General features: G+C 41.1%; 2 protein-coding genes across 5 annotated transcripts in view; both read right to left on the bottom strand.

Moving 5' to 3' along the window:
- The window catches only part of si:ch211-26b3.4 (connector enhancer of kinase suppressor of ras 2), a 34118-nt gene extending 27759 nt beyond the window's left edge, over nucleotides 1-6359 (bottom strand). For all 3 annotated transcript variants that reach the window (XM_042093885.1, XM_042093884.1, XM_042093886.1), the window contains exon 1: nucleotides 6144-6359. In XM_042093885.1, coding sequence (XP_041949819.1) covers nucleotides 6144-6207 — 64 coding nt within the window. In that variant the 5' untranslated portion in view covers nucleotides 6208-6359. The remainder of the gene's footprint in view (nucleotides 1-6143) is intronic.
- Nucleotides 6360-7468: 1109 nt separating this feature from the next.
- Nucleotides 7469-13595, bottom strand: si:dkey-237j10.2 (uncharacterized protein LOC568721 homolog). 2 transcript variants are annotated; one of them, XM_042093939.1, is made up of 3 exons: nucleotides 13320-13595; nucleotides 12715-12884; nucleotides 7469-8597 (listed from the first exon to the last, which is right to left on the bottom strand). In XM_042093939.1, the coding sequence occupies exons 2-3, from the start codon at nucleotides 12872-12874 to the stop codon at nucleotides 7891-7893; spliced, it is 867 nt and encodes a 288-aa protein (XP_041949873.1). In that variant the 5' UTR covers nucleotides 12875-12884; nucleotides 13320-13595; the 3' UTR covers nucleotides 7469-7890. The 2 variants fall into 2 exon arrangements, with proteins under 2 accessions (XP_041949873.1, XP_041949872.1); XM_042093938.1 differs by lacking the exon at nucleotides 13320-13595 and having other exon boundaries at nucleotides 12715-13312.
- Nucleotides 13596-14342: the final 747 nt, after the last annotated feature.

Genomic DNA, 14342 nt, shown 5'->3' with positions numbered 1-14342 from the left:
CATGTAAAGCAGATCTGTTGGTTATCCAACATAATAAGCTATTTTAAATGTAAAGCTTCCAATGCATATCGCCCCATGTGTCCGAACCCGACTACAATTTCTAAATATTTGTCTGAACCCGACCCGTCGGGTACCGTCGGGCTCGGGTCGGGTAGCCACACTCTAGTCTGTATGGGGAGGTGAGAGTGTGTGAGTGGACTATGAGAACTGTGTTTGTATGTACTGTGATGTCTGGACTATGAGGAGTGTGTGTATGTACAGTATGGGGACGTGAGGACTACAAGGAGTAGGAGAACAGGAGTGTGTATGGAGACTTCTGGACTATGTGTGTGTATAGAGACGTGAAAATTGAGTGAGTGTGTGTATGGGGACATGAGGACTATGGAGAGTATGACACTGTAAGGAGTGTGATGGGTGAGTACAATGGAGTGTGTAAAAATGAGTATGAAAAGCATGGGCCATCATTTAAGCAGCACTACTCAGCAAAAAGGAACTGTGAAAAGACAAAAAAAAAAACAGAAATAGATTCATTGTGCCAAACAATGTACACTGACATCTTGGTCTGTAATGAAGAAGACATTATTTTGACAGTTGCCAGTATTTGCTTTGCAAAAAGCATGATCATGATGTCCCCATATAGAGCAAGCATATGGTTTCTATGTAACGGCATTAATGAATAAAGAGAAAAAAGGATTCTGCCTGCATATTGTTTATATGTGTGTGCAACACATAAATAGGATGGGAGGTTAAAGCTGGTTAAAGGAATACTCTTATTGTACAGTAGTCACCTTAAATCCACATCAAGCAAGAAGTACACTAGGGAGGTATTCCATTCCTCCAGGTTCCTCCCCTCCCTTCCACCCTGCCCAAACACAGATGACCCTGAGCTTCTCTGATTAAACACCCTGGCTTGCTGAGACACTTATTCCATGATTCTCAAGCTTTTACTGTAAATAAACCAATTAGCTGACTTGCTTTTGCTAAGATGGAGAAATGTACAGTGTCACATGGCTCATTACCATCCCTCAGTTATGATAAGCAGTTGTAGATAGCTGATGTGTGCTACTTTTGCAGATTATTATGCTAATTTATGCTCGTAAATTCTTGCTCATGATATTACAAGTTCACTAAAGACCAGCACAGACCCCAGCGTTATATTACAGAACACATTTGTGCTAGTCAATTTATATTTATAGCCATCTAAAGGATAAGAGCAAACTCAATTCAGGCACTCTGCTATAAGTATACAAATCTGTCAACAAGCACAACCTGTCCATGCCCCATTTTCAGCAGTGCTGCATTGTACTGTATGTTTTGGAAACATACAGTAACCAAACTGACTAATTTTACAGTTTTTGCTGATTACATACACACTTTTTGCATAATTTGACTCACTCCAACTCTACACACTCTTGTCAAAGCTCTACAGACAAGCCACAAAAGACATAGCACTTGGAGATGAATAACTCAATGTCAAAGTGAAACCCTGCAGTCGAAACATAACAATCCTTTTCCAAAATGACCCACACATGCACTATTTGAATTACTCTTTCACATCAGCAACAACACACTGATGTGATTTATACAAAACACTTTATATTGAAACTAAAAAAAAAATAGACAGCTGTTGTTTTTGTTACGATTGCAAGTTTAAAAACTGTTTTTTTTCAATTAATCACAAAAATGAAACAGAAATAACTTGAGGAAAATGTAATAAAAAGTATATATAGTAATTGCAAGGGATGGGGTGGCAGGTTTATAGATTCTGTTTTCAATTGGGATCTGGCTAGATTTCACTCCAAAGTCTCTTCCATATAACAACAACAACAACAACAACAACAACAACAACAACAACAAAACAATACCACATTTTCTTTATTTTCACCCCTAAGAGACCATGCCACTGTAGGCATTCTCATCCAATAAATTTGACTTCATATCCAATGATGTAGAAATGTTCAACTGGACTTCAATAGGATATTAGCCATAAGTGCTGAGACACATGCTCACAATGGGGTAAAATGAGGTATACATATACAGTACCAACATTTATGGTCAAATAGTAATTTCTTACAGAAAACAATGAAATGCACATCTCAACTCTCCTCTTTGCTAGTTATCACATTAAAGTCACATTGCACATGCACTCCTCTTCTTTGTCATCATCTGCAACTCCATGGGCTTTAACTCACTAGATAGCAACACATCTGACTGACAAGCTATTCTCAATTGAAAACTTTCAGACCAAGAGATGAAAAAAATGACTTGAGATATGGTAAAGCAGTGCCCTTGGTTGGGTTTGGCATTAATGATCATCAGTGTTGATGCAAATGTTTTTTTTTGTGAGTTGAGCTAGTAGCTCTTGTGCTAGACATGCAGCTTCCCTAGAATCTATCACAGCGTTATCACACCGGCAGCAGCCTCTACTGCGAGGGGACTTGTGCATTGTGCTGAGTTCTTGGCCCGACTGCTCACTCTCCTCTCCTCTCTCTCTCCTCTGCCGAGACTCACAGTTCTCCCCCTCTCACTCCATTTCAATGTTTATCTGTGTGCAGCTCACAGAGCGAGGAAGCAGCAGGCACCTGGCCAAGTGCAAGCGCACGCCCGTCAGCCCTGCATGCTCGCGTGGCTCGGCTCGGAGACGCATCTACTCTCACACACACACACACGGACGGACACACACACACACACACACACACACACACACACACACACACACACACACAGGAACCTCAGTAACTGGAATTGCTGCTGCTCATCAGGGCTCAGATGGGGCTCCTGAAAACAGCTGCTGCTTCAGGCCAACACACTCGCAACCTATCCACGTTAGAAACTTTCAAATGTTCCCCTGTGATGATTAGTCAGAACAGAAGACCCCTCTTGTTCTTAAGAGTGCATCTGGCCACATCTAGTCCCTTATGAGCTCTCATCAACATGGGAAAGACACCTATTGTGTAAAGGCATGCACCTAATCACCCTATGAGAGAGAAATGTATTGTTTCACTTCATTATCAGAAATACTTCTACTACTGCAATATTGAAACATTATTCTTTGCTGCTCAAAACACACTGCTTACTGTACAAGCACATTGTGTCATGTTTTCAAGAAATAATAAAAACAACTGTCCCAGTGTCCATATTTTCCATTAAAATGTCAGTTGAAACAGATACCAATCTACTTGATCCATTTTACTGCTGTGCTGACAGCCGTTTGACCAGTGGCAATTTGAGGCAGCATAACTCATGCTTGTATCTGTGAACAACAAGTACCGGTACTCCAAATATCCTTATTGCAATTCCCAGGCTTCATTTGGGCAGGCAATCTGGGCATATGAATGCCTGTTCCAAGTAGATTTCTATAAATCGTGCTTTGTGCAACACTACTTATATTAAGTATGACTTCTGCTGCTGCAATTATATCTCAGAACTCTCTCAGAACTTTTCTTAGAATTATAAGGCACTGTGACTGTTAATTAAGCATTACATATGTATAACAGACACTAAAAAACACACATGTTGCTCCCGACATGGGAAATCATATCGCAATATTTGCAATGCAATGACTCCAAACTAATGGAAATGTGATTGAAAATAAAACAATTTTCATTGGCTTTCCCTGCAGCTTGTTAGCATGTTTAGCATGCCAAGATATCCTTATCTCATTACTGTTACTCTGTTGTGGTGCCTGATTGGAGACCTACATGATGAAGTCATGAAGTAAGGGAAGCGTTAAATGTTTCAAAAGTGTTGACAGTATGGATTTTGTCTTCAGGTGAATTGTTTGAAACAGACACAAAAATGAGTCAATAAAATGTCTGTGTTTTTTCCCCCAAAGAAACATTTTGGAGGGCATATCTTTTTCAGTTTCCAGACAGTCAAGCAATTTATTGCCTATAAAATCACCTACTCCACTTACTCTACTCCACTGTCTAGTCCACTGTAGCATCTGTAATGGGTATTGGCTGTATTGCTTTGAATACAAGTATAGTGGTTGTGTGTGTGCATATGTATGTATGTGTGTGTGTGTGTGTGTGTGTGTGTGTGTGTGTGTGTGTGTGCATTTATGGATAGTTTGGCTATGTGTGGTACTGTACAGTCCTACTTCAACTCTTATTTTTTTAATAACTTTTTCTGCTGCCTTGTAGGCTACTGAATCTATACACTGTTTCAACATTTCCACTCAAACACACCTCCTATATGTGTCAGTTGGACAACACAAATGCTCACTTAACAGTTTTGTCATCTGTATACATGTAATAATCTGCAGGCCCTGTGGAGGAGATGTCGAAGGAAGATCAATGGAATTCTCACCACTGGACTGTTGAAACACACAGAATGCAGAGCAAAGCCACTATTGCTAAATGTGTAGTTTTAAAGGTTCAACAGTTTCATTGCCTGCTTAGAAATATGGCTTATACAATAAAGGAATAGCAGCCAGGACTTTACTATAATATGAAAAATCTAAACCGCCAGGAGATGCTTTTGTGTGGCAGTCTGTGGATAAATGTTGTCCATGGTGCAGCTTCCCTGAGGTTTAGGGAATGTTTGAAGTAGATCCTGTGGAAAATCTCACGAAAATGTATCTTAAAATACTGTAATGTTTTACTGTTGTCAAACACCCTCATATAAACAGATCAGTTGCACAATGTAAAACAGTGGCTCAGAGAACCATGGATGTCGCCTATAGAGGATACACATGTGTTTGGGAGAAAACACCAAAAATTTCTTCTTTCCAGCAATCAATGAGGTTCTTTGGCTGAATGCAGGTCAATGCCACCATTATGACAGTGCCATTGATGTATAGGTGTTGTCAGCAATAACAGCATGAAGCACAAATTGACAGCACTGCTGAAGATTGACATGTGATGTGAATTGTAATGCGTGAACATTTTGAAATAATGTGATAATGGATTATGGATTCATTACAGTGATTCCCTTTGAAGCAAGGCCTCTCCCAGGAAAATATGTTGTCAAATGTACTTAACTTGGAGATTTTGTTCAAATGCCACAGATTAATTATCACATTGCTGTGATTACGACAGAAAAAGAGAATATTTCCATAATAGTGAACTGATCTGTCAACCATTAGGAAGATACCCACTGAGTGACAAGAACCAGGCAACTTGCTCAGAGAGCTATGAGCAAAGGATTGTGATGTCCTCTGATCAAATATGCAAGAAGTTTGGATGACCCCTGATGAGTTTTCTGACAGCAGACATCTTGTATGAAGTGGCCCTGAAGTCCCCCCCCCCCCACCAACACTCTCCTCCTGCCTACTTTGCGCCTCTGGTGGTTTGTCGGGCTCTCTACCACAAGCGTGTTTCATTCAGCACACGAGGAGGACCACATATTCCCATCTCAAGACCAGAGTTTAGAGACCACAGCGTGTCATCTTATGAAAGATTCAAGAGTGTCATGACAGCGGACAACACATTACACACAGCTGCCCGACATACCATGCAGTGAGTGACATATCCCCATGGAGCAGCCCCTAAGCATGGGAATGTCTGGGTGAAGCTATGAAAGCTTCATGATCCCTCTCATCACCACCACTCATGTGTTACAGCGGACACCATCTTCAGCAGCACAGCACTGCACACATCTCCAAACCTCTCAAAGCCATTTGCGTGCAGCTGTTCTATGGTGGGCCTACATCAGACGGCATGCTACATTATATCTCAGACAAGCTGAAGGAAAACAATGAATGCAGTGTGTGTGTGTTGTGTATTGTAACGGAGATTTAGAGAGAGAGAGAGAGAGAGAGAGAGAGAGAGAGAGGCAGTATGAAGTCATCTAAATGTGAAACACTGAGGTCACTGATTGTTGCACATCTTTGATCACACATCTCGCACATTATCACCTTCTCGCTGACGACGCGCTGATCATACACCATGGCGTTCCTCGGAAGCCGAGGCGCAAAATGGCAAACATGCGATCAATATTCATTGAACTCAGCAACATGGCCTCATAAAATATGCTCGGCATTCCTTAAGAATTCAGATTAGCAACCTGCTATTTCAAATGAATGTCCGCTGTCTACCTCTGTAGAATAAGAAATAATGCGTCCATGTGTGTATGTGCGCGCGTGCGTATGTATGTGTGTATGTGTGTGTGTGAGTGTGTGTTGCACATTCTATGAATACCTTTCATCCAATCCAGCACTTGTTTGGGAGTCCATTTACTGATGGGTTCCATTACCAAAGCCATTGTTGATATCCGTATGTCCTCCGGATAAGATCCGCACTGAGGAGATGAACCATCCGATCTTGGATATCAAAAATATTACATGAATGACCATGGGATCCTGTCACTCACACACAGACGCAGGGCGCGCGGCAGGACCATGGCTGCTGGATACATCCTCGGGAAGGACTGCGACGGTGGGGTCCACGCGCGCTCACATACGTCTCTCCACCCCGCCCCCCTCCATCGCTCTCTCTCCCTCTCTCTGTAACCCACCGAGAAGAACCAGAGACTTGCTTCAGCGATGCGGTGCAATCACATGGTCCACGCGTTCGTCTTTGGTGAGGTGCAGAGATGTGTCACGTTTGTCTAAATATCAGCTGCTCAACTTAACCTATTAAAAAAATCTTCTATATGTTTATATTTAGATTACAATTCATCAAAGGTGCTGGAATCATCCAATTCTGTATCACTAGCATTTACGTCAGCTACGTGCAGCGTTTCTCAGCTGTACGTCCTGATGCTCTGAGCGTGCCCATTTGGTCGCTCACTGACGTAATTTTTAGCCAATATAAGTTTGAGCTGGAAAAGTATAGATCGGCGTATTTATCCAATGGCAGTTCTTCAGTGTGAGGTAACTGTCATGAGCTGCTCAATGAAAAGCAAGTCGTCGATAGCGAAGGATGAATGTGTCACCACTCTAAATTACTATGGAGGGGACTGACCATTTGAGATAGAGATGAGTGTGTGTGTGTGAGAGAGAGAGAGTGTGTGTGTGTGTGTGAGAGAGAGAGAGAGAGAGAGAGTGTGTGTGTGTGTGTGTGTATGTATGAGAGAGAAAGAGAGAGATAGAGAGAAAGAGAGAGAGAGACTTTCACACTCCACAACTGATGCCAGGCTTAATTGCCCATGTAAGTGCCAGTGGTGGATGTATGTGTGAAACAGCACATTTCTCACAAGCTGTTACAGTGGCTCTGATGCCTACACATAGGACTCTCACATGTACACATACTTTGCCCCCCCCCCCTCTCTCTCACTCACACACACACACACACACACACACACACACACACACACACACACAGACACAAACACACACACACACACACACACGCACACACACCACATGCTCACACAAATCCTGCAGGTCCTGTGCCCTAACAGCAGGTAGCGCTGTGTGCTTGGCACAATATCTATGCAGAAGGGCATGGACTAAGTGCCAGTGATTTGGCTATGGGCACAGAGCCCATTACAGTAACAAGCACATACTAGACATACCCATTGAGACATTCACAACCACATACCGGTATTTAATTGATTATGGGAAAAGCACAAATAATTAGCAGCACATAATTTTAGGGCTCAGAAAATCATTTATAAGCTAATTGAACCAACCCTGCACACAAGGTATTATTATGGTCTATCTATGTTCAGGGGTATAATAGGACACAGTGTGGTCCTGTCCTTCTCTGTTAGCACTCTACAGTATATACTGTATAGGGCTAGTAGTAAGGCTAGTAAAACTGTGTTATACATTTTGTGACGATCCACAGATGTGACAGCACACAGTGATTTGTCTGTGTATACTAGATGGCTACTACAGTGCTGTCCATGTTCCCATTCTGTTTGGGTTTAGCAAGTTACAGTAAAAGTGAAGTCGAGCTTGGCAGGCAGGGACTTGAGGATGAAAAGTTGACATATTAATGGTCAACTGACCATTCGGTTTTTATTGGTCGGCTGAGGGGCAGATATCCTCAGCTCAGGAGAGCTGAAATGCGAGCTGGACGGCAGGCTGCAGGTGCTGAGGTAGTGAATGGAGTCAGTGGCAGGTCTGTCCTCCTGTGCCATCCACTGGCCACTGGGTACTGTCGGGTCCCTGGGCACCATCGCGGGCACCAGGCCAGGGCTCACAGAGGCCCCGCCGCGCACCAGACTGTCCTGCATGTGCTGGCGGTACACCTCCAGCAGCTTGGTCTCCAGGTATCCGTTCAGCATGGAGTTGGACAGTCTCTCGTGGCTCCTGATGGAGTCCAGCCCTTGCATGCTGGGTTCTATCACCAAGTAGCCATCGTCGTTGTGCTGGGCCTGGTTCCCGAGCCATGGACCGGGCTCCCTCGCCACTTCAGGCCCTGGTAGTGCCTCCATCTCTCCTAGGTCCTGGGAAAGAAGCAGGGGGCCATCGTCGGACGGCACCACCAGCCACTGCGGGCTCTGGGAGCTGCGGTCTCCAAGATGGTCCCCTCCCAGCTGCAGGTCGGGGTAGTTCTTGCACAGGCTGGGGCAGCACCAGGAGCGATAGAGCTCCAGACCCCAGTACTCGTCCGCACTGCTCCTGGGGACCGAGCGGCTGGCAGAGCCTGGGACTCTTATCAGGCGAGTCTTATCAGGCTGCTCTGGAGCTGTCTTTCTCCCAGCTGGAAAACACACACACACACACAATACAAAGACAAAATGATCTTAAACTGATCACAATCAGAGTAGACAACTGACACAGAGAAGATAACTTCTACTCTCATTGTGTGACAGCCCAGTGAAACCTCTCTGTACACATTGATATTAGAGCTAAAGTGATATTGTGGTCAGATCAACAGACGCTTTCAGAGATCTAAGACAGACAAATGCCACATCTCTCAGAAGAGTGATCTGACAAAACTGTTAAAACTGTCATATACACTACAGTGTATTTCACCTTCACCCAAGATGGGGCTGATCACAGTTGCTAAGTATATGATAGCAAATCATCAGTCATCATAAATCTTCATAGTAGTGACTGAACAAGCTGGATTTATACTCTGCAGAGGTACTTGTCTTTGTGAATACTGTTATAAAATGTAATGTGGACAACACACCTTCAATGTACTAATAATGTACTGTGCCTCTTGTGCATCTGATATGTCTTAAATTTATAAATATTTAACAGTGATATGGCACTCAATTTTCTGATAGCCTAGCCATTATGTAACATACTTTATGGAAAATATGTTAAAATATATGCTATATAATACATAATATAATATATTATATATAAACTTTATGGGTCCTAATTTGAATGATGAGCAAGTCTTAAGTCTATTAAAGTTGATTTAAAAATAGGCAAAATCTGTTTGCTAATTAACACCATAGACAAGCCTTGAACCACAAACATGGATGAGTCTGGTCAGTGCTCCTATATGCCACATAGCCATAGTTCATGTATGAGAAATAATGACAATACATTTCCTAGTGTCTATGATCAACAAAGCCACTTGAACTTTTGACACACTGAGAGTGATTCAACTTCCCCACACCTTTAACGCACACTTCCCTTCCTGTTAGGTGTGGGCTAGCACAATGGAACACCTTAAAACCACTACACAGAGTCAGCCAATGGTCACATAAGGGACAACCCCTCTATTCTCATCAAGCCCCTAAACACAGCATCTTTATCAACACACACATGACACATTCACTTCAGTTTCTTGAGTGCTACCAGAGCAAATAAAAGAGGTGGGGGGATAGCCACAATTTTCAAGACGTCTTTTCAGTGCAATCAGTCGTCATTCGGTGACTTTACTTCATTTGAATATCTGTGTGCATGCATGCGTGCAAGTCTTCTCCTCCTTAGATTTTATTACTGACAATTTACAGGCCTCCAAAACATTCAGCTAAAGTTTTTCTTGAAGAGCTAGGTGAACTGTTATCAGTTGTTTGCATAGAGTTTGACTGTCTTATTATATCAGGGGATCTAAACTTGCATGTGGATAATCCTGAAAACAATTATGCCGAGGAATTCATTGCACTAATCGATACTTTCTCCCTAACACAGCATGTACAGGGGCCAACACACTCTCTCGGCCATACCCTCGACCTTGTTATCCCAAAGGGTCTCAATGTCTCTACAGCTGTAAAGACCTGGCCTTATCTGATAATTTCTGCGTGTTTTTTGATGTGTCTATGTCCCCACACACTCAAAACACAGCTATGATGGTAAAAAGGAGAATCATAAATGATCAGACAAGTGCTCTCTTTGAGCAAGCACTTTCACTAAAGTCAAGTCAACTGTCAGACTCTGAAGACTTATTTGATCACTTTAATGCAAAAATGGCAAACATTGCTCCATTACAATTCAAGAAAGTTAAGGACAAACAGAAAGCACCATGGAGGCAAAATCCAGCAGTTAAACTTCTAAAAAGAGAGTGTAGGAAGACTGAAAGAAAATGGCGTAAATACAAACTTCAGATCCACTATGAAATCCATAAAGAGATGCTCCGCACATATAACTCTGAAATATGCAAAGCAAGACAGTCTTTCTTTTCTAACATTATCAATAGAAGTTCAAATAACACTCGTATTCTATTTTCAACTGTTTATAAGTTAACAAATCCCCCCTCACAATTAGCGCCTGAACTTCTCTCAACTAATAAATGCAATAAGTTTTCTTCTTTTTTTAAAGGTAAAATTGACAAAATCAGACTCAACATATTTGCTCAATTACAAATTCAACAACCTGAACTTCCAGCAACAAACAGAGGGAAACTAAACTTGATGTCAGAGTTCAGCTTGATAGACTACGAAACGGTACAGAATCTCAGCTCTTCCACATGTGTCTTAGACACTCTGCCTACCAATTTCTTCAAAACTGTTTTTCACCTCATAGCGGATGTTCTTCAAATTGTAAATGTATCACTGCTGTCTGGCACTTTTCCTAAGTCACTGAAAACAGCTGTTGTAAAGCCACTTCTCAAGAAGAATAACCTGGATGCCTCCATGCTAAACAATTACAGGCCCATATCCAATCTACCTTTTATTGGCAAAATTATTGAAAAAGTAGTCTTTAATCAATTAACCACCTTCCTAACATCAAATGGGTATTTTGATTACTTTCAGTCTGGTTTTCGGGCAAATCACAGCACTGAAACAGCTCTCATTAAAGTTTCCAATGACATACACCTCAACACAGATTCAGGTAAAACATCAGTCCTAGTGCTACTGGACCTTAGTGCAGCATTTGACACTGTTGATCACAATATTTTACTACACAGACTGGAACACTGGGTTGGATTTACAGGCATAGTTATCAGCTGGCTAAAATCATATGTACAAGAAAGGAGCTTCTTTGTTGCCATCGGAAACTGTACCTCAACACCAACGTCCTTGACCTGTGGTGTTCCCCAGGGGTCGATCTTGGGGCCACTATTATTCAACCTCTATATGCTCCCACTTGGACAAATCATTCAAAATAATTTGATTTCATATCATAGCTATGCAGATGACACACAAATTTACTTAGCTCTATCACCAAACGACTATGGTCCTCTTGAATCTATGTGTCAGTGTATAGAACAAATCAACACCTGGATGTCTCAAAATTTTCTTCAGCTGAACAAAGAAAAAACTGAAGTAATTATATTTGGTAAAAATGAGGAAAGACTTAGGGTTGCCGCTCTCCTTGACACAAAAGGGTTGAAGGCAAAGGATACTGTTAAAAATCTTGGTGTATTAATTGACAGTGATCTAAATTTCAACAGCCACATGAAAGCGATAACTAAATCAGCTTTTTACCACCTCAAAAATATTGCCAAACTCAGAGGGCTGATGTCAAAACATGACTTAGAAAAACTCATTCATGCATTTATCTCCAGCAGGGTTGATTACTGCAATGGACTGTTCACAGGCCTTCCTAAAAAGACTATTAAACAGCTTCAGGTGATACAAAATGCAGCAGCTAGGACTTTAACAAAAACTAAAAGAACTGACCACATTACTCCAATTCTTAAGTCCTTGCACTGGCTTAAGTCACAGAATTGACTTTAAAGCACTATTGCTTGTTTATAAATCAGTAAATGGAGCAGGACCTAAATACTTGTCAGACATGCCTCAGCAGTACACACCTTCTCGTCTTCTCAGGTCCCAGGTGAAAAACCTGCTAGTAAAACCTACAGTTAGAACTAAACATGATGAAGCAGCTTTTAGCTGCTATGCGGCTCAGCTGTGGAACCAACTTTCGGATGACATTAAAAAGGCCCCAACTGAAGCCAGTTTTAAATCTAGACTTAAGACCAAACTGTTCTCAGATGCTTTCTGCTAACTGTGCTGAGTTACAAATTCTGAATCTGCCTTGATAATTATTCTACTTTGTCTTTTATTACTTTTTTTACTACTTTTGCCTTTGTTTTTGCTTACTAATTATTCTTTATTTTTAAATGATTTTACCTTGTGTTTTATGTTTTCTTTTTATTATGATCTTTACCTTTTAACTATTCTTTGACTATATTGTCCTTCTATGCTTTTATTTATTATTATTGTTTGGTTTTGTTTATGTAAAGCACATTGAATGACCTCTGTGTATGAAATGTGCTATATAAATAAACTTGACTTGACTTGACTTGAAATTAAAGGAACTGTATTTGTAGTACCAGTTTTGGCCACAATCTTACATACGGTTCCTTTAATATGAATAAATATGTATGCAGTTCATTGACACAGAAAAACCAGAATCAGTCTTTACACAGATCAATGGTTTCAGTATTATATACTCAGTACATTTCCTACCTTTGGTAGACCTGTGAGTTCGTGATGACCGGGGAAAGCTGCTGTCTACACAGGTTTCAGCAGGGGGCGCTGTTGGACTGCTTTTGAGCTGTTTGGTTGCAGGGGAGTCCACACTGTACCCCCTGTACTTCAGTGTGGTCAGGAAGCTTTCACTCAGCATGTTCCGACACCAACATAAATACCGCAGGAGGTACAACAACATAAAGCACAGCCAAACATAAATATACTTGCATAGTTATATAATTTACAAAAGGAGAGATCAAGTTCCACCTTATAACCGTGACACAGACAAATCATATGCTGTTCACAGAACACTGATTATCTAAAGGTATACCTTTTAGCTGTGACACCATATAGCTCATTATATTGTTGCATTGTTGTCAGTTTACCTCACCCTTAACATAAAAAATTTCCATATACTTTAAGTCTTCAGAAGATTTTAAGAACTGAAAGTGCAACCTTTTGTACACACCATTGCACATCAAAAATATTACAAGCTCCTTCCATGGATAGTTCACATTTCTGTATGTAGGTATGTAATCGAAGGTTATGTCCAGTCACCTGTAATACACCAACATACATAAGTATGTAAAAACCCAACTTACCATCAAATGATACCCACGCAAATGAATAAGCAGGAAATGTGAAAGAGTGTGTCAGTTGTATGACACCAGATTTAACATAGCCTTCTGCTTCCTGTTTATGGTCTGCTGACCTTCTAACTTAAATGTGTGTCCAGGTGAATTCACACCTGTAGGGGTGTCTAAATAGCTGTTGCTCACTTCATGGAAGTGGTAAGTCCAACTCTAAAGCTGCATGATGATTTCTGAACTCCAAAAAAGTCTTCTTAAAAAGAGGAAGTTTAAAAAGTTGCATTAAACCATCCCCCATTCTTCCTCTTGCCCTGTATGTCTATCACAAACTCTTGCACACACGCACACACACACACACACACACACACACACACACACACACACACACACACACACACACATGGTTATATGTTATTTGTCATGTCACGTATGTCACAGAGAAATTCTCATGAAATGTAATAAACAAGGAGTTTTTGTGAAAAGCATTGAAAAAAAGATATTTGCCTCATTCTAAATAAAAAGGGAAGTGTAAATAGCCACAACGTCCTGTTACCGGAACATCTGTGTGACAGGGCACTGTTATTCATCCTCACTGTTAGTCACTGTCAAAACAATTACAACAGATGACTTTTGAGTGGTTTTTATGTCTTCTAGTTCTGAGTCTGACTATTCATTTACTGTAAAGAAGACATCTTGTAAAAGAGTTTTACAGGGACTCCTAGTGGTTAGTTTTAGAAATTGTAATCTACTTAACAACTCTGACAACCATGATGCAATCTAACATTATGCAATTCAGATTCCTAAGATTTGCTTAGTGTCTTTCCAGTGAGTGTCCAGTACGGTAAATGTCTGACCATCACCAGTCTGGTGCTCATTCAACATGTTGAAATTGGGAAAATTTCATAAATGATCCATCAAGTCCTCTCAAATACATTCGTCATACAATTCTATCCTTGTTTGTTTATGGCAACGATTTGCAGATGCATGGAAGTACAGTCAATCGGAAGGCCAATCTACACCTAAAAATGATCATTA

This window comes from Alosa sapidissima, chromosome 5, assembly GCF_018492685.1.
Source record: "Alosa sapidissima isolate fAloSap1 chromosome 5, fAloSap1.pri, whole genome shotgun sequence".
Lineage (NCBI taxonomy): Eukaryota > Metazoa > Chordata > Actinopteri > Clupeiformes > Clupeidae > Alosa > Alosa sapidissima.
Note: the sequence above shows the minus strand (reverse complement) of the source record. Positions and strands in the feature narration are given on the sequence as shown.

Excerpts from the sequence above, each read along its gene's own strand:
- si:dkey-237j10.2 (XM_042093938.1), bottom strand. The coding sequence starts at position 12,916 with ATGTTGTTGTACCTCCTGCGGTATTTATGTTGGTGTCGGAACATGCTG. Across the intron at positions 8,598-12,714 it reads AACTCACAGGTCTACCAAAG|CTGGGAGAAAGACAGCTCCA; the intron begins GTAGGAAATGTA and ends TGTGTTTTCCAG.